Source organism: Stegostoma tigrinum, chromosome 4 (assembly GCF_030684315.1).
Source record: "Stegostoma tigrinum isolate sSteTig4 chromosome 4, sSteTig4.hap1, whole genome shotgun sequence".
NCBI lineage: Eukaryota > Metazoa > Chordata > Chondrichthyes > Orectolobiformes > Stegostomatidae > Stegostoma > Stegostoma tigrinum.
Genome location: NC_081357.1, coordinates 40,390,269 through 40,413,516, shown reverse-complemented (window position 1 = coordinate 40,413,516; position 23,248 = coordinate 40,390,269). Strand labels below are relative to the sequence as shown.

The window sequence follows — 23,248 nt, the reverse complement described above, 5'->3', positions numbered from 1 at the left end:
TACAGTTCTGGTCACCGCATGATAAGAAGGATTTGGAAGTTTTGGAAAGGGTGCAGAGGAGACTTACTAGGATGTTGCCTGGTATGGAGGGAAGGTCTTGAGGGACTTGAGGCTGTTTTCATTAGAGAGAAGAAGGTTGAGAGGTGACTTAATTGAGACATATAAAATAATCAGAGGGTTGGATAGGGAGAGCCTTTTTCCTAGGATGGTGACGGTGAACACGAGGGGGCATAGCTTTAAATTGAGGGGTGAAAGATATAGGACAGATGTCAGAGGTAGTTTCTTTACTCAGAGTAGTAAGGGAATGGAACGCTTTGCTTGCAACGGTAGTAGATTCGCCAACTTTAGATACATTTAAGTCGCCATTGGATAAGCATATGGACGTACATGGAATAGTGTAGGTTAGATGGGCTTGAGATCGGTATGACAGGTCGGCACAACATCGAGGGCCGAAGGGCCCTTACTGTGCTGTAATAGAACATAGAACATAGAACATAGAACGTAGAACAGTACAGCACAGAACAGGCCCTTCAGCCCACAATGTTGTGCCGACCATTGATCCTCATGTATGCACCCTCAAATTTCTGTGACCATATACATGTCCAGCAGTCTCTTAAATGACCCCAATGACCTTGCTTCCACAACTGCTGCTGGCAACGCATTCCATGCTCTCACAACTCTCTGCGTAAAGAACCTGCCTCTGACATCCCCTCTATACTTTCCACCAACCAGCTTAAAACTATGACCCCTCGTGCTAGCCATTTCTGCCCTGGGAAATAGTCTCAATGTTGTATGTAATTCTATGTAAGGACACCCAGATGGCAGGGTTGCAGGAACCTCAGCCTTTGCAACTATTGAACAAGTTTGAGGTTCTTTCAGCTTGTTTGTGTGTGTGTCCGGGCTGCAGGGTGGATGGCCTAATTGAAATAGTACAATGTTAGCAGACCTTTATTGCCTTGCTTGTAGCCAGAGAGAATTGAATAATTATGGTGGAGACTTTTAAAATAAAATCAGACTGCTGCAGATGCTGGAGATGAGAAATAAAAACAGCATACACTGGAGAGTTTCTGCATGTCTGATAGCATTTGTGTGGAGAGAAACAAAGTTTTCCCAGCTGTTTCCTTTGTAACTGATGGTTAGAACCTTGTTATTTTATCAATTTCTTTTTTCAGTAGTTTGTAATATATTACCGTCAGTTCTGAAGATCATATTTTTTGAGAGAATTGAATGTGTGGTTGAAAGGCAAGTAATTTTAGATATGTGGAAAATGGACAGGAAAGTGGGGTGAATTGGATGGTTGTTTCAAAAAGTCAGCACAGGCATAATGAACTGTATGAACACCACCTTTTTCTGTATGATTTCTTTACCCCATTCAAAATGTTGCTAAATGTTCACACACACTCATTGCTGCCAGACCCTGAACTCTCATCCAGTACTCCCACATTTCATTGCTATCCTCAATTACGATCTGACTGTATCCTTAGTAATACCATTTAATTGCTCTGTTTTTGAAGAACCTCTGACTCAATGTGATCAATGTACCCACAAGTGATCTGTAGAAGTATACTTTGTTTATCACACTAATGCTGTTGCACTTCAAACTCAAAGTGAAATGGCAGAAAATCTGAACCAAAGATGTAGAGAGCATAGACGTCAAAAAAGAAAGCAGCTGGAAACTGTCATTGAGAAGGATTAGATAACAGCATTCATTTCTGAATGACTAATAAGAAAAACCTAATAAAAGAAAGGAGATAAAAAAAATTGTTCACAACTTTATTTTTTACAGAAACTGAAACTTTCAACATCCAAAATAATTACGTTTTAATTTCCTCATCACGTTGGGAGCCTTAACCAAAGATTTTTGCTTGAATGCCTATTTCAAAAGTTACGATCACTGTCATTCTACTGAGGGCACATCCTCCAATTTGAACAAGTGCAGCACATGAATTGCCTGAGATTTATTAGCCCTGTTTGCAAAAATGCACCTTTGTCATTTCAACATTACATTTTTTTTGGATTCCATGCTTATTTCAAAAGCTTGTGGACAACTGTAAGTATATTTATTTCATGGAATTTTCTGTTTTTGATCAAATTGAGCTGCTGTGTATGTGTGGCGCTTAATTTGAGCATGCAGTGTTTACACCTTGCAGATTTGTTGAGGTCTCGATCACGCTTGACTTGCAGTTAGGTGCTTCAGTAACACACAATATTTCCCAAGGGAAGTCACATTGAGCCTGCACAACAGTATTTCACTTTTAATGTAATGTCTCCACGTAAGTGCAACTACGTACAGCAGATGGGTAGCAGTGATTCAAGAAGGCAGTTCACCACCCCCTTCTCAAAGGCAAAGCAGGATGGGTGGTAAATGCTGGCCCAACCAGCGACAGCCACATCTATGAATGAATGAAGAGAAATTTTATTCCAGTTTCTGTGACTACAAACTGGTCGATTTTTAGTAGGTTTTCAAAAAAATGTTGAAATAAAGCTATTCACTTTTTACTTCAGGACGTCTGTCAAGATGAAAAAGTCAGACAGCAAGGGAGCCGTTGGTATGGTAGCAGTTGGAAAAGCAGAAATTTGGCATGAGATTGTACAGCACACTATTTTTGAGGGATTTCTTCAAGGACAAAATGCACTTTTAAAAGTGGTGCAGTTGACTGTATCATCACATAGGCCACGATTCTATTAACTGGCAGAGCAGGCAAGGGGCCGAACATGCCTACTCCTGTTCCTCCTACTTATGGCCTATATAAGTGTTTATTTACATCGAGGAATTACATTTTGAGAGGCTAATTGCGTCCCTGAGATTGTAAACATTCTATTTAATTACAGCTGTGTATACCATCAATAATTAGAGTAACAAATACTTTATCTTTGACCTTCACCCTATTTTATGTAGCAACTGGGCAGCCTTGGATTGTAACGAATTAATAATTGCTCTTAGCATGAGCACAGTAGAGAGGGTTGAATTCATTCTAAGAAGCCAGGATGTGGAAGTGGTTTGGGTCAAGATGAGAGATAATAAAAAGCAATGTGTGGGAGTAGTAAATAGGCCAGCTATTCATAGCGATGTTTAGGATGGGGTAGAAAGAAAGAAAGGAAGAAAAAATTTGAAGGCTTGTCAGAAACGTACAGTGGTAATCATGGGGGCGATTTTAATCTACATGTTGACTGAAAATGTCTGATGGTCAAAGATAACCTGGATGAATTCATAAAATGGTGAAGCTTCTGGAGTGCACCAAAGAACAGGCTAAACTGGACCAGATATTATGCAATATGATGGGATTAATCAATAACTTTTGTAGTGAAGGCATCTATAAATAGCAGTGGTCGTAGTAAGATTTGATTTTTGCATTCGCTTTGGATGCAAGATGAGTACTTAAAATATAGGCATTGTAGGGGCTTGAAAGCACAAGTGGCTGAAGTGAGGTGATAGAATAGATTAATGGAGAGGTCAAGTGAGGAAGTGGCAGATATTGAAGAGGATACCTCAGAATAGACTGCATTAAAAATAAAGATTGCAAAGGGAGTACCCCTCATCTAGAGTTAAATTTAAAAAAAAAAGCTAAAACAGATCAATAAAGTTGGAATAGTGAGGAAGATAGCCTTAGATTATAGGAGGGTATATAAGCGGATTGGAGAATAAGAGTAGGGAAGTCATACTGTAACTGTACAAAGTGCCAGTGACACCACCTTGAGTATCGCCATCAGTTTTGGTTCTGTTATTTAAGGACAAGCATTATTTCATTGGAGGCCGTTCAGAAAATGTTCACTAAGATGATCCCTGGTATGGGATGATTGCCTTTGAGCAACAGTTAAACAGGTTGGGGCTGTGCTCATTGGAATTTGGAAAAATGAGAGATGATCTCATTGAAACATACAGGATTCTTAATAGACTCAACACAGTAAATGCTGAGAGGATATTCCCTTTCATGGGACAGTCTAAGTTTCAGAAATAAAAGGTGCCAGTTTAATACTGAGATGAGGAGGAGTTTCTTTTCGACATTTGTGTCATTGGAATTCCTTACTACACAAAGCAGTGGAGGCAGAGTCCTTGTATACCTTTTAAAACTAAGACATTCTTGATTAGTGGTGGAACAGAAGATTATTGGCGAAAGGCAGGAAACTAGACGTAACGAGTGCTGTATCAGCCATGCACCTATTGAATGGTGTATCAAAGTGTATCAGCCCCTCAAGCCTACACCTGATCTTATTTCTTATGGTCTTAACACCTTATGGAGACAGATGCGGTCCTAGAGAGGGCAAGGAAAGAATTTAATTTGGTTAAAGCTAAGAAAGGAAAAAGATGCAGTCACATTGCTTGCTGCAGTCAAGAGGCGTAAACCAGTGGGAAGGATGTAGAAGAAGAAATTTGTATGGAAATTAGAGATGCACGCATTGTAGTATAGCTTACGCTGAGGGATTTTCTATATCTGAACATGGGCTGGGATAGTCATATTGCAAGTATTAGAGAGAGAACTGTTTTTAGGTGTTTTTCTACAGCAGTATATTTATAGTTCTAAGAAAAGGGAGGGACTTTTTAGACTACTATACATGATTATTGGACATGAGGTGGACCAAATTGAGCAAATGTCAGAAGGAGAACTTTTAGGGTTCACTGATCATTGTAGCGTAAGGTTTAGTGTGTCTGAGACTGGACCAAGAACAATCCAGTACAAGACCAACTAAGTAGAGGAAAGCCAACTTTAGACCAAGAGAAGATTTGGTTGAATAAATTGGATTTAAAGATTGGCAGGAAAATATGTATCTGAACAATGGCCTACCTTCAAAGAAGGGATGGCTATGGGGCAGTCAGGATATATTGCATTAAGTGTGGGGAAAAGTATGGAACATAAATCCAGAGCTCCTTGAGTTGCAAAAGAGTTACAAATTGTTAAAGAAGAATGGGCTTAACACACGAGTCAGGGAGAAAATACGATCAGGATATAGGCTGAATATAGAGGGTTCAAAAGAGTAACGATAAAGAAAATAACAGAAGTGAAGATGGGGTATGCAAAAAGGCTGGCAGCTAACATGCAAGGGAATTTCACAATCTTCTGCAGGCACATGAATAGTAAAAGCCATGGTAAAATGAGTAGGACAGATTTGGGAAGAAGAATTTGATAAGGAGGCAAGTGGCATACTTGAGGTATTAAATTAATATTAAATTCACCCATGTTTATCAAGAACAAAAGAGCTACCTGGAGCATGGTGAACAAGAAGATAGGTCAGATAGGGTTTTAAAACTATAGAGGAAGAACTGGTTAGACAGTATGTATTTAAAGTTAATAAGACACCAGGGCCAGATGATGTGAGCCCAAGGATATTGTGTAAAGAATGTATCTTTTTATTTTTCTGTATTTTTGATTGTGGACTGAAATAGGGAATAGGTCAGTTTTGAAAAACCAAAGATTGTTTCATAAATCCCCATAGTTGCCAGCACTTGTAAGTGCTGTTTACACTTAGTTATTCAACCACTCAAGGAGGTTTAGTTTCAGTTGAACTGGGACTAGTGTGCGTAATGAAATATGATTTGGCGGGCAACAAGTAGCTGATCTGTGAGGTTTTGACCAGTTGTCCATGACACAGGCCTTCTGTCTGAGGATTGGCCCCAGGGTAGATGAACGGTTTGTGAGTGTGAACAATATAGCAAGGTGCCTTTGGACCTTTGGCAAGGGAGCTGGTTTCCTTTTGCTCTACAGTTTTAAAAAAAAATCCTAAAGTATGAAGAAAGGAAAATAAACTGGCTCAGTTACAGTATGCTCCTGTTTTTAATCAGTAAGAGACTTCAACCAGTCGCTTGGTGGCTCCTGGAAGCAGTGAAAATACTGGAAGAGAAATTGAGGAGCATCAGGATCTTGGCAAGCCAAAAGGATCATCTGTGATCCCTATGGACAGAGACAATTGAATTGCCATCTAGGATTTTCCTTAGGCCCATAGTACCACTGATTTTTATGTCTCTATGTGTGACTAGGGGGAAGTGTATGAGTGGATTAGAGTTTTAACAGTAGAGTTACGTGTTAATAGTTGTTTACTTGTAGATAGAACCCATTTATTTGTAATAAATAACAATTGTTGCGAAATTGTTGTTTTGGTAAGCCTAGTTTTAAAAGATACATAAATTGGTAAGTTTTGAGTAATTTTTTAAACTTTGATGACCCTAGGAATAGCGGTGCTTGATTTTTAGTATGCTACTGCAACGGCCATGTCAAATGAAAGTGGAATTTGCACAGGCTTTGGCCATAACGTTTTAGGCTTGCCTGTATTCAGGGGCTGTCCCAGAGGAGTAGAGACTTAAAAACATTTCTCCCTCCTTCAAAAAAGGAAACAGATGAGCCAAGTAAACTATAGACCAATCAGTTTAACTGATACTTCTTTCACTGGAGCGTAGGAGGTTGAAATTGCTGAGGCGCTAACAATAATGGTTCAATTTTCCAGAACTCGGCCGTCAAAATTTACCAAGCAATTACAGGCTAGTCTGTTTAACCTGATTGTTGCAGAAGCTTCTTTCTAGAAACAATTATTCTGGATAGAATTAGTAGTCACATGGAAAATGAGTTAATTTGGTAAAGCAAGTATGGATTTGTTATGAGAAAGTCATGTCTAATCAAGTTGGGGTTTTTTGAAGGGGTAGCAGAAGGGGTTGATGAGGGAATGCTGTTGATGTCGTGCCTATGAACTTTGAGTGGATACAGTTGTATTATGCACTTGAGAAAAAATATTGCTCATGGAGTGAAAGGGACACTAGTGACATGGTTACAAAGTTGGCTCAGTGAAAATGGCTGGGGTTGATGGTGGAATACCCCACATTGGGTTAGTATTTGTATCTGTTCTTTTTCTGAAATGTATAAATAATTCACATCTTGGTGTGCAGGAATCAATGTAGAAATTTGTGAACATTACGAAACTTGAGAGCATTTTAAACTTTGAGGAAGACCACATAGAAAACTTCAAAAGGGCATTGACAAGTCGGAATTGGTGGATAAGTAGCTAATAGATAATGTGGAGAAGTGTGGATTGTACATTTTGTGCAAAAACATTTGAGAGACAGTGTAAAAGAAAATAGACTATTCTAAAGTGTGTGGAGGATTAGGGCTTGGGTGTGCATGCACTTAAGTTGTTAAAAGGTGGCAAGATAGGTAGAGAGAGCAGTTAATAAAGCATACAGCAGTCTAGGCTTCATTAATAGCAGCAGAGAGAACAAGAGCAGGGGGATTATACCATACTTGCTTGGGATTCTAGTTACGCCCCAGCTGGAGTATTGCATGCAATTTTGGGAACTTGAATAAGGATGTGAATGCATTAGAGAGAGTGTGGAACAGTTATACAAGAATGGCTTAAGGGATGAGAGACTTTAGTTACGTGGATATATTAGAAGTTGGGACTGTTTTCTTTGGAGAACAGAAGGTCTGATATAAGTTTTCAAAATCATAAGATGATCTGGACTGAGCAAATGGAAAAAAAAGTTCCTGTTCATAAAAGGATTGCAAATCGATTTGCAGTGTTTTGCCAAAGAAGCAACTGAGAGATGAGAAAGAAAACATTTTTCACAGTGAATAGTTATGATATGGATTGCACTTTCTGGAAATTTGCTGGGAGTGTGTTCAGTTAAATCATTCAAGAGCAGGCCAGATGATTACTTAAATGGAAGGATAGGGTGGATTATGGTGAGAAATCAGGAGATTGACACTAAGTCTAAATGCTCAGGGGGGCAAAAGAGGCGCAATGAACTGAAAAGCCTCCTTTTGCACTTAACAATTCTGAATAGCCTAAGCTTTATTAATGGGGGTATAGAATATAAGAGTAAGGAGACTGTTGAAGTGAATAAGATGCTAGTTTGACCACAGCTGGGACATCGCATCAAGTTTGGTTGTGCTTTAGGGAGGATGTCAAGGCATTGCGGAGAGTGCAAACAACCTTGTTAGAGGATGGTTCCAAGACTGAGGAACTTCAGTTATGAAGATAGATTAGAGAAGAGAAGGCTGAGATGGTATTTCAGAGAGGTATTCAAAATCACGAGTCTGGACAGTGTATAATTCCCACTTAAGAGGATTGAGAACAGGAGGACGCAGATTAAAGTAATTGGCAGAGGAACCCAAAACAATTTGTGAAGAAAGTTGCTCAAATAGCAAATGGTTAGGGTCTAAAATGTGCCATCTGAATGTGAGGCAGACGCAGATTCAAATGAAACATTCAATAGTAAATTGGACTTTGTTCCATTTCAAATAAATGTGCTGGTGTATGGGGAGAAGACTGGAGAATGGTACCAAGTTAATTGCTCATTGGGAGAGCCAGTGTGCAGGCAACAGACTAACTGGCTTCTTTCTGTGCTTTAAGAATTCTGTGATTTCACTGTTTCTAGAAATGAAAGCTAGTACTTTTAGCTAGTAAATTTACAGTTCTGCTTTTACTAATTTGTGTGTTTCTGCTTCTGAATCCTTTTGGTGCTCTAACCCAGTTAGGTATATTATACAAATACTATAAAGCATCCCAATTATTCTTATCAAAATACATGACATCACTCATATTGAAATTCATTCATCAGTTACATTTATTATAGTAGTTTTGCATTTTGTTCCTGCTTCCTAACTTGCTAACTACAAGTTTTGAAATTGTACTGTTGGTTCTAAAGACAAATTGTGAACTATGTTCCTGAGGATCACTTGCTTAAGTGGGCATTGACTGGTCACTAAACATCTACGAAAAGCCCAAAGGCCCTTCTTTGTGCTCCTGAGATGCTGCTTGGCCTGCTGTGTTCATCCAGCTTCACACTTTATTGTCTTGTGAACTATGTTGATGCTTGTGAACCACTACTCCTTAACTTTTGTCTTTGGTAGCTTACCCTTGTCTCTCTGCTTTCTGTTTTGTAGCCAGCTGTTGATCCCTAACTGTATATGTTGTGAAATAAAAGCAAGAAGTGCTGAAAAAATTCAGCTATGATGGCAGCATCCATCCAGAGAGAAATGGAGTTGATGTTTCCAATGTATTATGATTCTTCTATGGATGGTGGTATTAGGATCAGTTGCTTAAGTGGGCATTGACTGGTCACTAAACATCTACGAAAAGCCCAAAGGCCCTTCTTTGCCTACTGCCCCCATAAATTGGATGTCAGATTGGGGGCAGATGGGAAGGCAGTGGGCCATTCATGCACTCCACTTCTGCATGCAATGACTGCCTCAGCCTTCAAACATCTTAGCAGAGGGTTGTGATATCCAATCCTGTGTGTTTTTTTTTATAGATGTGCTGGGATATTTCTTCCTTTACTCTCCTTCACTTTTGGATTGTCTATAAAATTTCAAATTGCAGTGATCAATATCATCTTATCCTTTTTATCTTAATCTATAAAGATTCTCTTAACTTTAGTTATGCATCCTTTTTCAACTACCATTCTGAGGAAGTGTCACCGGGCCCGAAACATTAACTCTGTTTTCTCCTCCACAGATGCTGCCAGACCTGCTGAGCTTTTCCAGCAACTTTGTTTTTGTTCCTATTTATAGCATCCACAGTTAGTTTGGTTTTTATCATTACTGTGCCCTATTTAGCACAGTGACTCCATCATCTCCCTTTTCAATGTCTTGTATAAGTATTTTTTATATAGAATAGAATCCCCTACAGTGTGGAAACAGGCCCTTCAGCCCAAAAAATCTACACTGACCCTCAGAGCATCCCACCCTGACCCATACTCCCATAACCCACCTAATCTACACATCCCTGAATACTATGGGCAATTTCGCTTGGCCAATCTGCCTAGCCTTGGACTGTGGGAGGAAACCAGAGCACCCAGAGTAAACCCATGTAGACATGGGGAGCATGTGCAAATTCCATGCAGACGTTGACCCAAGGGTGGAATTGAACCCAAGACCCTGGTTCTGAGAGGCAGCAGTGCTAACCACTGAGCCACCATGCCGCCCATATGGTTCTGTATATTTTGTAACTCCCAGTCATGTTCTTTATGTAGTCAGGTTTCAGTTATCCTCACTAAATTTGGCTCATTAATTCACATTCTCTGCAGTTCTTGTAGTGGTACAGATTCTATGCGAATTGTTGTATAAGCAATTTCATTATTTTCTTGCTACTTCACTTTTAAGCTCATTTTACATTTCTTTCTAAACAGTATATGTTTCCTGACTGTGTCCATCCAGTTTTCTCATTTCTTTTATCTGTTTTCACAGAACCACAGAATCCACACAGCCATTGCAATGTAGAAGGAGGCGATTTGACTGTATCTGCACCAGCTGTCTGGATGAGCATTGTGGTTCAGTGTCATTTGCCTGCTTTTTACTGTATACTTAATTTGGAGCTACATCACTAAGCCTTAATGGTTGCTTCACATCTCTTACTGTCTTTTTGTTGTCAGGTTATTAAGTAGCATGAATAAATATCTAGAAGCCAGTCACACATCATGTGTAAGTTTTGGAGTTCGGTGTTAACAAGAGTTTACAAAACTGAATTATAATATAGTGCGAAACAAGCATTTCATTAATCATGTATTTGATGTTCCAGTCTTCTAGAAGTTTGCTTGAGTCTAGAATGTAAAATCACAGCATAATATTAAACAGTCGCTGTTATCAGAACTGTAATTTCATCTTTTTCTTCAGGCAGAAATAAGCAATTTCATAAAAGCATGCTGAAAAGTAGTATCGTCTGCAGCAGTGAGAAACAACAGTAGGATGTTTTTCCTTGTTTAACTATATTAAAATGATTAAAATTAAAATGATTGGAATTAGAAATATAAAATATTGAAATCTATTGGGGTAATTTATGATCATTTTGTAGTAGGCGACAATAAACATTTGAGGCATCTCTGGAGGACACTTGTGTATTGATACACAGTGCACGTGTTTAGCATGTATACTCCTTATCTTGTCATCTTAAATACAACGCCATCAATATGAATGTTTCCTTTTTGAGGTAGCTTACTTTGTGCTCTCGTGAAGATAAACATGCAGATTTTTTAAGTCTTCAGATCATATTGTAGGCACAAGATGTACTTCATAAAGCTAGAACAGGAATTTCAGAGTTTTAAGAATCAAAAGTTAGGAAGACAATGGATAAAATCGGTCATTATCGCAGAAGTCAATATTGGGGATAATGGATTAAAAATTAGGTAAGTGTGGCAATAACTTTTCTGGTTGAAAAGGTGTATGTTGATTGGGATCAGGATAGGGATTGGAGGTGAAATGTACAGTTAAGATTCCGGAGAGAAAAAGGATTGTGGGATATATTCATGATTGCTTGGGTTGTACACTAATTTTTAAAAAAATGAGAGTTGAGATTCATTCCTGTTCCTGGTAAATGTTGGATTGTTACCCTTGAATTACTATCAGTGCTTATAAGTGCATTTTGTGTTTTCAGTTTTTCTTTGGCTGGTAGACATGTTTTTGACATGAGCCTGGGCTTGGTGTATAATTAATGTAGCGAGTTTTGAGAAGATTTGTAGCTCAAGTTGAGTTTCTGGATGTGAGTTTGCTCGCTAAGCTGGAAGGTTAGTTTTCAGAAGTTACGTCACCATTCTAGGTAACATCATCAGTGAGCCTTCGATGAAGCGCTGGTGTTATGTCCCGCTTTCTATTTATCTGTTTAGGTTTCCTTGGGTTGGTGATATCATTTCCTGTTCTTTTTCTCAGAGGATGGTAGATGGGCTCCAAATCAATGTGTTTGTTGATGGAGTTCCGGTTGGAATGCCATGTTTCTAGGAATTCTCGTGCGTGTGTCTGTTTGGCTTGTCCTCGGATGGATGTGTTGTCCCAGTCAAAGTGGTGTCCTTCCTCATCTGTATGTAAGGATACTAGTGATAGTGGGTCATGTCTTTTTGTGGCTAGTTGATGTTCGTGTATCCTGGTAGCTAGCTTTCTGCCTGTTTGTCCAATGCAGTGTTTGTCACAGTTCTTGCAAGGTTTTTTTACTGTAGGGGATTCTATTCTATATACTGTAGGGGATTCTATTCTATATAAAGTACCTTGCAAGAACTGTGACAAACACTACATTGGACAAACAGGCAGAAAGCTAGCCACCAGGATACATGAACATCAACTAGCCACAAAACGACATGACCCACTATCACTAGTATCCTTACATACAGATGAGGAAGGACACCACTTTGATTGGGACAACACATCCATCCTAGGGCAAGCCAAACAGACACACGCATGAGAATTCCTAGAAACATGGCATTGCAACTGGAACTCCATCAACAAACACGTTGATTTGGAGCCCATCTACCATCCTCTGAGAAAAAGAACAGGAAATGACATCACCAACCCAAGGAAACCTAAACAGATAAATAGAAAGCGGGATATAACACCAGCGCTTCATCGGAGGCTCACTGATGATACCTAGAATGGTGACGAAACGTCTGAAAACTAACCTTCCAGCTCAGCGAGCAAACTCTTATCCCATAATTAATGTATTATGTCCTCAAGCACAGAAATGTTAAGAATGGAGTTCCAAGATTTTGACCCAGCAGCACTGAAGGAACCATGATCAAGTTTTATAGAAGCAAAATGCTTTTATGAAACTAGATGCTGGAAATCTGAAATGAGCAGAGTACTAGAAACCAGACAGTACAAACTACAAAATAGAGAGTAGGAAATATGTTATTCAGAGGTCATATGTCACGTCAGGATTCGCAGCCTGAAACAAAATCTTCACAATGCTTATTGAATTTCTCCAATCTTTGGATTGAGAGAAAAATATAAATTTTATTTTTCCTTATCTTTTATTTCATTTTGTACCTGATTTGACTATAAACTCATCATATTTCCTTCTAAGTTGCCCTGTTTTTAATTCTCAGGAGATGTTCTATTTGTTTTGTTGCTGTCTTATGTCCCAGATACCCTATCACCTTTTTAATGTGTTGTTGTCATTGCACTGCAATCTTATTATGTTGCAAGTCTTATTTTTACAGAAGGCTGCAGGCTAAAGTCTAACCTACAGCATTCACCATGATGCTGTATTCCAGTGCAATGTTGTAGATGTTTGACAGTTTAGAAAAAGTATAATCCTAACACTGATTTTACATGGAACTCTGGTATTACTTCCAAATCAGGAAAGTGGTCTGAAAAAGTTTAATCGTTAGAAACTGAGCTGTAATTTGGTTTCAGATGACGGCACCTAAGATCAGATTTTCAACGTGGGAGTGACTTGGATGATGAATTCTGAAAACTTAAAACATTAAATAATGGGACGGTTTGAGGCAAGTTTACATAGGTTTTTATAAACCGAGCTAACCCCATTAAATTGAAATGAGGAAATCACTTACTTTGAGTTATCCTGTTTCATCATTGCTGTCTGATAAAGAATAAACGCTGTTTTTAGGCAGACCTTTTTGACAGCTTATTATTTACCCTACAATAATGTCTGGTGGGGAAGGGCATGGAGGAGGTGACTTCATTAAGTGTGGAAGAGCATCAGCAGCATTTCAGTTTCACTTTGCTGGAGAGACAAATGGTTTAATAATATAGGAAAGTAATAGCCTCCTCATGAGGTCAGTATAAGGAATGTCAAAATTGAGCATAATTGAGAGAGCTTTCTTTTGAGAAATTGTTTACCTGTTGAAGTTACATTGAACTCAACTACCCAGCTGTGCACTCAAGATATTTTTGTGTGCCCTTTCTTGTGTTGTAGGGTTCAGTATTCTTCTGGTCTCTTGGCATGGGTAACTTCCCTGTATAGCCTATGTGCAGTAATTCGAACAAAGGTCAGGTGGATCTCATTGATTTGAGATCCTTGACTGGGGTTGCTTTCCTGGGCCAATCAGGTTGCCCTGCCTGACAGATATAAATGGGAGATTCAGAGGGTCTCCTCATTTCTGGGGACCAGCTATGAGCTGGCTGGTCAGAGCCCATGTACTGTGCACATGTAAATAGAGTGATTTGCTGATGGAATGCCGGTCTCTGTGCAGTTATTTTGATATCATTGAGGATGTTGCCATCTTCCATCTTGTGTATATGCCCATGGCAGCTCAAATCATTCATTGCTTGATTAGCAATGCTACGGATTGCTTAGAAAGGACTGCTTCATTGATGAGTTGCCAAGACTGTGTTGTAGACACTAGAGATCTAAAGAATTGAGCCTTTTTTGTTTGTTTGGTAGGTGTAAGTAGTCAAGGCTTTGTTACTGAGGATACGTGCCAAGGTGCTGTCTCCACACAAATCGACAAGTAAGGTCCGTCTGTCTTCTGGGGTGGATGTATAAAAAAATCTCGTGCCACTGTTTGACAGTTGGGCAACTGCCCCTATTTTTTGGTTAACATTTAGACCCTAACTAACTTTACACATTGCAATGTCATTTCCCTTGGAGCTGCTTGTTTTTCCTTGCTGTGTGAGCATTGATTGCTTATTTCCATATGAGGTATGGAAATGATTTGAAAGTGCTTCATTTGCATTGTAATATTTGGGATATGCTAACATCATGGAAAGTGTTACATAAATATGTTTATTTAGTTTAACTTCTCCAGCGATTTGAGAAGCCTTATTGACATTATTTAAAGAGTGTCTTACGCAGTGGCTAATGCATCATTTTTAAGATAGCAACTTTTCCTGTATAATACAGATCCACAGGATGAATGAGATTAAATCCATTCTCACTTAATTACACAGGAGAACAAATGAAAAATAAAACCTTAGAGCTAGTCGTGTATTCAAGGGCATTAGTTTTCTGATGCTTAGCTTGAATTCTCATAATTCAAATTACTTCCCTTGCCACTTCTCTTTAAGTTCTCTCTTTGCTCCATGTTCTTGCCTGCCTTTATCATACTATTTTCCCTTTTCCTGTCTTTCTTTTTTTTCCTCTTCTCTTTCTTTTCTCCTTTTCTGTTCTTTATCTTGAAATTCTGTTTTCCGCTATAACATTTTGATCTCTCCACTGCCACTCTGGCAGCGTAGTAGCTCAGTAGTTAGCACTGTTGCCTCACAGGGATCTGGGTTCAATTCCAGCTTTGGGTGATTGTGTGGAGTTTGCACATTCTCCCTGTGGTATATGTGGGTTTCCTCCCAGGTGTCCTGGTTTCCTCCCTCAGCCCAGGGATGTGCAGCCTAGGTGGGTTAACTATGGAAATACAGGGTTACTGGGATACGATAGGGGAGGGAATCTGGCTGCATTGCTCCTTGGAGAGCAGTTGTGGACTTTTTGGGTTGAATGGTCTGTTTCCACACTGTAGGAATTCCATGATTCCTGTTTCATCACCCTCAATTTACACTGTTAAATAGCTTGCCACCCTTTTTCAGAATTTCAGGTTTAGTTGAAATTCTAAATGACTTTCTAAATCTTTTAACTTTGAAGGACAGTATTTTCAACTTCTCAAATGTAACTTTCCTTAATCCTGCCAGGAGTGTACAGGTATCGAGTGCAAAAATTTCTATATTGTAACACTGCAAACTCAAGAAACCCTTTTGCAGTTTTTACTTTTGTTGTCAGTTTACCCTCTAAGTCTTTCGTTTCGTCTGTAGTTTCAAATTATGGCATGAGTCTGCAGCTTATGTCCAACATACAGGCAAAGGTTGAGAGAGGTGGTGGTGGTGAGATGGAATTGTGTCATCATAAAATAAAAACAATGCTGGACAAACCCAACTGATCTGGTAGCACTTACGCCTTAGGAATAAAATGAATGTTTCAATTCCAATATGCCTGTTTCTTTGGAGCAGTTCTAATTGTTCTCAAGACAAATCAAATTGAACTGGACACAGGAACGTTGTTTCTACCTCCAAAGATGTGCCAGTCCTGTTGGTTTTTCTCTGGCACTTTCTACTTTTACTTCAGATTGCCAGCATCCTTTGTTTTATTTGGGCATTGAGTTGAGCGAGGGCCAACAGAGTTTAGCGTTGTCACCTCTGGTTATGTTTTGGAGATGCCTCACTATGTTACAATCTGTAAATCTCTTTAATGAAAATTCACTAAAATAAATAATGGGGAGCTTTCCTTTGCTCCCTTTTGAATAATGTTATTAAATTTACAATGTTCCTTGAGAGGGCAGCTTTAATAACTCACCTAAAAGAAAGATGCTACTCTGACAGTGCAGAGTTCCTTGAATTCTGCGCTGTTGTCTCAGCCTAGAATTTTTTTTTGTCCGTGGAATGGAACTTGAGCCAGAAGGAAAGACACTAACAAGTGCAGTAAAAAAGAATCTTTTTAAGATTAGAGCCCATAACTTCTGGAGTTACTTAGTTGTAAGTAAAATGCATCTAGTGGTAGTGGCAGGCTTTGACTTTTCATTTTGGTAATTTTATCAAAAATAATATCCCTCTTAGGCTCGCTACAATATTAACCTTGTTTGAGAGTTTCTCTGCTATTGATAGTAGATTTCATTGTTGTGGCTCCTGGATCACAGTGCTGTATGATTAGAACAGTAAAGCTAAAGTCTTGATTGAAGGAAGTGCTGTTTATGACGAATCCAGGAAAACATATAACTCTGTGCCAAAATTTAGAGCAGCAAGTCATTTCTGAGTCAGAATTGCAGCAGTATGACTCACGTGAATAAGTTAATGTTCAGTCTGGTTCTTTGCTTAGTGCCGAATGTAGAACTTTAATCTGTGCATTGCACTTCCCTCTCTCTATTCGTCTCACACTTGTAGACCTTAAATAAAGGTTACCCATTATGAAAAACTAGCATATTTATTGGCCTTCCCTGAGGGGACATTGCATTTTGGTTTGAGCAGTGCCTTGCTTTCATGCTTAGTTGGCATGATCCTCAAACATAATCAGTAGATAGCTCCAGATACAACTGTGGCCCTGGGGATTAACATCTGGTTCTGATTTTGTATCCTGTAATAACAAGGAGCTTGAGCTCTGTTGTGTGAATGCAACTACTTAATTAAGCGGAAACCAGGACCATCTGACCTAAGATATTAGACTTCCTCAGGCTTGAATCACGGTGTTGCTGATTTTTCTTTGTATCAGTTTGTTTACGTTCTACGCAAGGAACATAAAAAGCAGCATTTATCTACATCGAATGTTTTAAACTTTCTTTCACCATGTTTACCAATAAAAGCTTGTATTTATATTGCATCTTAGACATGATGAAGGAAGATCAGCAATCTTGTGCATTAACTTTATTTTTTTCTACAGATGCTGACTTACCTGTTGGGTATTTGCAGTATTTTCTGTTCTCATTTTCAGATTTTCAGCGTCTTCTGTATTTTTCTATTGTAATATCTAATTGTAATACTTCAAACACTTGGATTTCCCTCCTGATCAATGGTGACTCAGTAATTCACTGATAGACCATACATAACTGGTATTGGTAGTTAGAAGGTCTTGATAGCTTTCTTTATAATGAGCAGTAATCTTATGATCTGTGTAACTTGTACCCTATAATTATAGACAAAATCCCACTTCATAAATTTGTTTAATGTTTGCAACTTATCTAGGTTTTGGTCTTGATGTGTTAAGCCAAAGTATAGAGACAGACTTTAACCAAGCTGAGAGACTGCATGAAACTAGGTATCAGGCACTTCTTAAACAGCACACCATCTTAAAGTCAGTTCAGCATTTAACATTCCTAAGTCAATAATATTGATGAAAAGTTACAAACCCAAAGGTTAATGTTGCCAGCTCTACTGACCTTTCCCATAATTTTCTCTTTCTATTTCCAAATCACTTCCTTAGATCAGATTCATTAAAGAAGTTTTCATTGAATGGGAAAAATTACAGGACTGGGGAGGGTGCCATTGGCTTATCGTTCTCGTACTGATACGTTCCTGTATGTAACTGCATTTCCCAGATCCATTAAATGTTGCTGCTTTCAAATATTAACTTGCAAATAATGATATAGTTTGTACATGGATAGCCACTTGTACTGAAGCATGTCATGAACCCTTCTTTTCTCCCACTGTTTAGAACCTTCCAGCGAGAATATTGGTTTTATCTTCTAGCTGACCATGCAGTTTTCTACCAGTCTCTATTTGCTCACTCATTTACTTGTGGTTTCTCTCACGATAATAATTTCAGTTGGTTGTTGCTACTGTACCCACTGTGTAGGAACAGTGGACTTCATGCCCACCCTATTGTATCTCTTCTATTTTACCCATATCACCTTTATGAGCCTCAAGCACCTGACTTCATGCCTCTTAACTCTGATCTTTATTTTGGAGTGTCCACCTGCTGAATTTAAATTTAAAAAGTCCTAAGTCAGCATTCTTTTTAGGTAAATGCACCATGGCTGTGCAACTAAAATAGTCAGTATTAGGTTGCAATGCAGATGAGCCGTGACCAGTTGTGTGACAAAAGCAACTTTTAGGGCCTAGATAGTCTACTTTGTTTTGACACTCCAATTTCATAGTAAGACTACAAATATTAGGTAAATAAAAAGAGAACCAGTTTTTTAAATATATAAACAAATATGTTATTCTTTTGGACCTTTTATAAAAGAGAAAATTGCTTTCTTTGTAGGGAAAACCAGTTGGCGACTGTGATTTTAATGTTCGATTGAGCTGTATTGAAAAGGAGATAATACAGCCACGGCATGAAAAAATGAAGAGTGGGCGGATTGACAAAACAAGGGAACCGTTCAGTGTTAGAAACAAGCCATTCTTTGACATTAATGCTGCAAGAAAGGTGAATAATTATATTCTTCTAATGATGTTTAATGATTCTGTTTTTATTTATCCTTAACAGTTCAATTATGTGTTTTAGGACAGGGCTTTGATCTTGTGATGATGCTGAAGTACTTAATTTACAGGCAGTTGTTAGACTGCAGTTTATTTTTGCAGGTAACTCTAAGGTATGGAAACCTTTTACCTTCACTGACAATTATCTTACCTGTGTGTAACAGTGAGCTGTTCCCAGCATTTGTAAGGTCAATACCGAATGGGCTGGTTATTTTTTACTAGACAAACTCTCGATGTCCTGATGATACCTTTTTCCTTATGACATGATAACATATTAGCAAGGCACATGCTCAGAAATGCAACAGCCATTGTAGCATGTTGTAGTGAAACACAAGGTTGCTGAAGAGTGCTGTGGCATTATGTGTGTTAATATTTCCACAAGTTAAGACCTGCCATTAGTTACACATGAACTTGATTTTCACTTGGAAAAGTTTTTTGTTGTAAATTTGTGCATACCTTGAAAACCCTTCAAATGTTTTATAATACTTCAGTGATTTGTGTTTCTTGAAGTTGCTTAAGGCTGGAGTCTAAAATAAAAATCCTCAAAACTTACCTAGATAAGCTTTCTGCTTTGATATGGTAATTATTTTTTCTGTGTAAGAGCTTGCACATTTTTTTCTTTTATGTTATGCTAATTATTTCTGCAAGCATTATGGACATGTAGGTCTGTGGAATTGTATACCTTATTAACTGTATTATGCAACATAAATTAAGCTTTTAACAATATTCAAGGCATTCAGCATTTCAGCACTCGGACAATGGAAATAGAGTGAAATTTATCTTGGAAAAAGTGGATAGAGAAGACACTTAACAAGTATAAGTCAGATTCAGGGGCTATGGTTCAGAGGTCAGATGTGTTATTTTTTAATTCACTTGTAGGACATGGGTCTCGTTAGCCAGGCCCATTTGTTGCCCATTCCTAGATGCACTAGGGAAGGTGGTGGTGTACTGCCTTTTTGAACCATGGCATGCCACGTGCAGTGGATAAACTCTCGGCCTTTAGGGAGGGATTTCCAGGCTTCTGACTCCACAATTCTGAAGGAATAGCAATATGCTTCCAAGTCCAGATTTGTTTGACTTACAGGAGATCTTGCAGGTGTAGGTGTTTCCCTGTATCTGCTATCATTTATTTTCCGCATGTTTCTTATGGATTTTGAAGATGCTGCCTAAGGTTCTTTGGTGAATTTCTGTATTGCATCTTGTAGATTCTGCACACTGCTGCTACTGAGCATCAGTGGTGGAGGATGTGGATGTGGTGACAATCAAAAAGGACTTTGTCCTCGATTGTGTCAAGTTTCTTGAGTGTTGTTGAAGCTGCACTCATCCAAAATGGGGACTATTCCATCACACTTGTCACTTGTGCCTTGTAGATGGTGGTCAGGCTTTGGGAGCCATGGTGAATTGTTTGCTGTAATATTCCTAACTCTGAATTGCTATTGTAGGCACTGTATTTATAGGGTGAGCCTAGTTTAGTTGCTCGTCAATGATAACTCCCCAGGGTATTGATAGCTGGAGATTCAGTGATGGTATGCCATTGGATGTTAAGCAGCAGTCGTTAGATTGTTCATACTAGAGGTGGTTATTGCCTGGTATTTGCATGCCATAAATATTACTTACCACTTTTCAGACCAAGTTTGGATATTTTCCATATCTTGTTGAATTTAAACGTGGACTGTTTCAGTATCCGAGGAGCTGCAAATGGTGCAGAACATTATGCAATCATTGAACATTTTCATTTCTGGAAGGAAGGCTATTAATGAAGCAACTGAAGATTGTTGGGCCTAGAACAGTAACCTGAGGAACTCCTGCTGAGATGACTTAAAGTGGAGATCATCAGCTATCACAGCCATCTTTCTATGTGTCAGATATGACTTGCCCCGATTCGTATTGATTCCAGTTTTGCTAAGGTTCCTTCATGCTACACTCAGTCCAACGTGACCTTCATGTCAGGACACCTCACATTTAGCTGCTCTGTTGAGGTTTAAAAGTGTTACTAGTAGAATCCAAACTGGACACCAGTGAAGAGCTTTATGAAACAGGGGCTCCTTGATAGTACTGTTGCTGACACCTTCTGTCACTTTTATTTATAATCAAGAGTAGATGTGGTGGTAATTCACCTGTTTGGATTTGTCCTGCTTTTTCAATAGAGGACACAACTGAGTAATTTTTCACATGCTGGGTGGATGTGACTGTATGGGAACAGCTAGAGGTGCAGCAAGTTCTGAAGCACAAGTCTTCAGGCCTATTACAGGAATGTTGTCGGGGCCTGTAGCCTTTGCAGTCTCCAGCTGTTTCTTGATATTACGTGGAGTGAATCAAATTAGGTGAAGACTGAAAATGTGGTAATGCAAAACACGCCAGACTGAAGTAGATTATTGAAAGACATGCGTTTAGATCATATCTTTCATGACCTTAGGAAGTTCTGATGTGTTTTGCAATCAAAGAAATACTTTAGCAGTGTAATTATTTTGATATGTAAGAACTAAGCAGCTGCTTAATGTACAGCAATATTCCTCAAAATGACAATGCAGTTATAACCAGAATATTTGTTTGTAGTTGAGGAACTAACATTGTCCAGGAGAACTCCCCTTTTACTCTGAAATACTGTCATGGAATCTTTTTAATGTACAACTTTTCAAGACTATGAGTAAACTTAAATGGCTCAGAAGAAGCGAGGAACTTTATTATTTCATAATTGCTAAAGAGAATTGGATCACCGGAGGTTCTGAATATTTCCTTTCAGAATGGGAATGTATTTCCATGTGCTCCTAATCAAGTAGGCAAACCAATAAATGTATTAAGAGACATAACTTGAGCTTGTCACTGATCTTGGCTGATGACATAGTCTGTCTTCCAGAGGGCTAATGAAAATATATGAATTGGAGTCAAATGTGGGTGTTACAAATCGGTACTCTTGTATAAAATTGGAGAGTTGTATTTGGAGTAATACTGCAAATCCCTATAGAAGGAATTAATTTTATGTTGGGTTATGACCTTCCTGGTTTAAATATTTTAGCCTCTCTGATGGCATTTGAATATTCTATGAAAGTATAAGAAACTGAGATACAACAGAAGCAGTGTATTGGAATGTGCTATGACTTGATCTCAGGGCCATAGAACAAAATAAGGAAGAGTATATACAAAAGTGAGTGACATGTAAATTCAGTTACCTGACACCATTTTTGAATATATAAATAAAAGAGAATGAGGCTGACTTGTTTGACCTGCCATCTTTAACAGAAATGCAACAGGTAAATCCTAAGTTGACAGAACGGTATCAAACTACCTACTCGGAAATCAAATCATTAAAAAAAACTCAGTACTATTATTTAAATGCCAAAGTGCTTAAGAGCAACTGAAGGCTGCCTCAAGCAGGCAGACTTCGGCAATAGACTAGACAAGCTAGTGATAATTCTATCTGAAATTCATAAGATTTTTATGAGTGGCTCATAGAATTCTAGTGGCATATTATCCTAGCAATTCAAGACCATGGTTGGAGGACTGGTTCAGCATGGGCAGGTATGGTTCATCACAAAATTTGATTCAACAAAGGGATATTGGCAAGTCTTATTGACTGACACAACCATGGAATACCAGCATTTATAACCCCCAAATGGACATTATCATTGCAAGTTTAAACTGCTTGGAGTGAAAGTGAATCAGCAACTTGAGAATGATTAGCCAACAGGCCATCAAAAGATTATGCCACTGTATATATTGGCAGTTTTCTCGTATTCAGTCAATCCTGGGAGGACTATTTACAGCAATTGGTTTGGTCAGGTGGGTAAGCTAATTTGGTCATGAACTTTGCAAGAAATGATTGTTCCAAGGCAGAAGGAACTTGTTTGGCTACATATGATAAATTACCTACCTCCTGTACCACCAACCTTCTGGCATTTACTTGCTAATGTGCTTGCTGACTTGATTTTTTCAATGTGGAGGGATATGTGCCCAGAAGGTGGTTCATTTCGACAGAAATTGGCTCACTCCAAGGGAGGAGGTTTAACAACAGGGAGGCTGATACGAGCAGCCTAAGCAGTTCGGGCTGGGAAAATAGTTCCTGAGTTGCAAGGAAGAAAATGCCAGTTATAGGCGTGGAGCTGTTGGAGAACAAAGACGTCTTGCAAAGTTTGTTGAGACGTGGGCTTAAACAACCATCTCTGCTAGGAAGTGAGCTGAGTTAGCAGCTTGACAAAGGGTCTTGGGAGGAGATGTTAACTAAAGAAAATAGCATCAAGTATGTGCATAAATTTGCTGACAAGATGACAGTAGAACTGTAATAGTTGAAAAAGAGCCCTTCACTGAGGTTTCAGTGTCTGTAGGTTTGTTATTAGGGTTAAAAGATTGAATCTGTCTTTCTGGCATTTACAATAAAACTGAAATATTTCTTCTGTGATGTAACATTGTTTTCTTCTTTGTGTGTTCAAGCTTTTATATTTTGTTAAAAGTACTTTGGCCATATCTTGTTAATATGTTCAGTAACTGACCTCCATAGTGAACACAAAGTGAAATATAACTTGTGATTTTTGAAGTCAGGTCTCATTCTGGAAGAGACATCCAGTGTTACTATTATCTGGGATCAAAGCAGTGAGGTTATTCTTTCTACTCTTAAGAGTAGAAAAGCAAAATGTTTTGTAAGAGCT

The 23,248-nt window shown here is 38.6% G+C and overlaps 1 protein-coding gene across 4 annotated transcripts in view; it reads left to right on the top strand.

Annotated features, from left to right (window-relative positions):
- rngtt (RNA guanylyltransferase and 5'-phosphatase) overlaps window positions 1-23,248 on the top strand; it is a 376,302-nt gene that overhangs the window by 129,214 nt on the left and 223,840 nt on the right. For 3 of the 4 annotated variants that reach the window (XR_007247610.2, XM_048531774.2, XM_048531773.2), the window contains exon 11: window positions 18,388-18,552. The exons of the other annotated variant lie outside the window; for it this stretch is intronic. Coding sequence is in view for 2 of the 3 variants with exons in the window: in XM_048531774.2 (XP_048387731.1) it covers window positions 18,388-18,552 (165 nt within the window). In the remaining variant the exon portion in view is untranslated. The remainder of the gene's footprint in view (window positions 1-18,387; window positions 18,553-23,248) is intronic. 4 annotated transcript variants of the gene reach the window in all.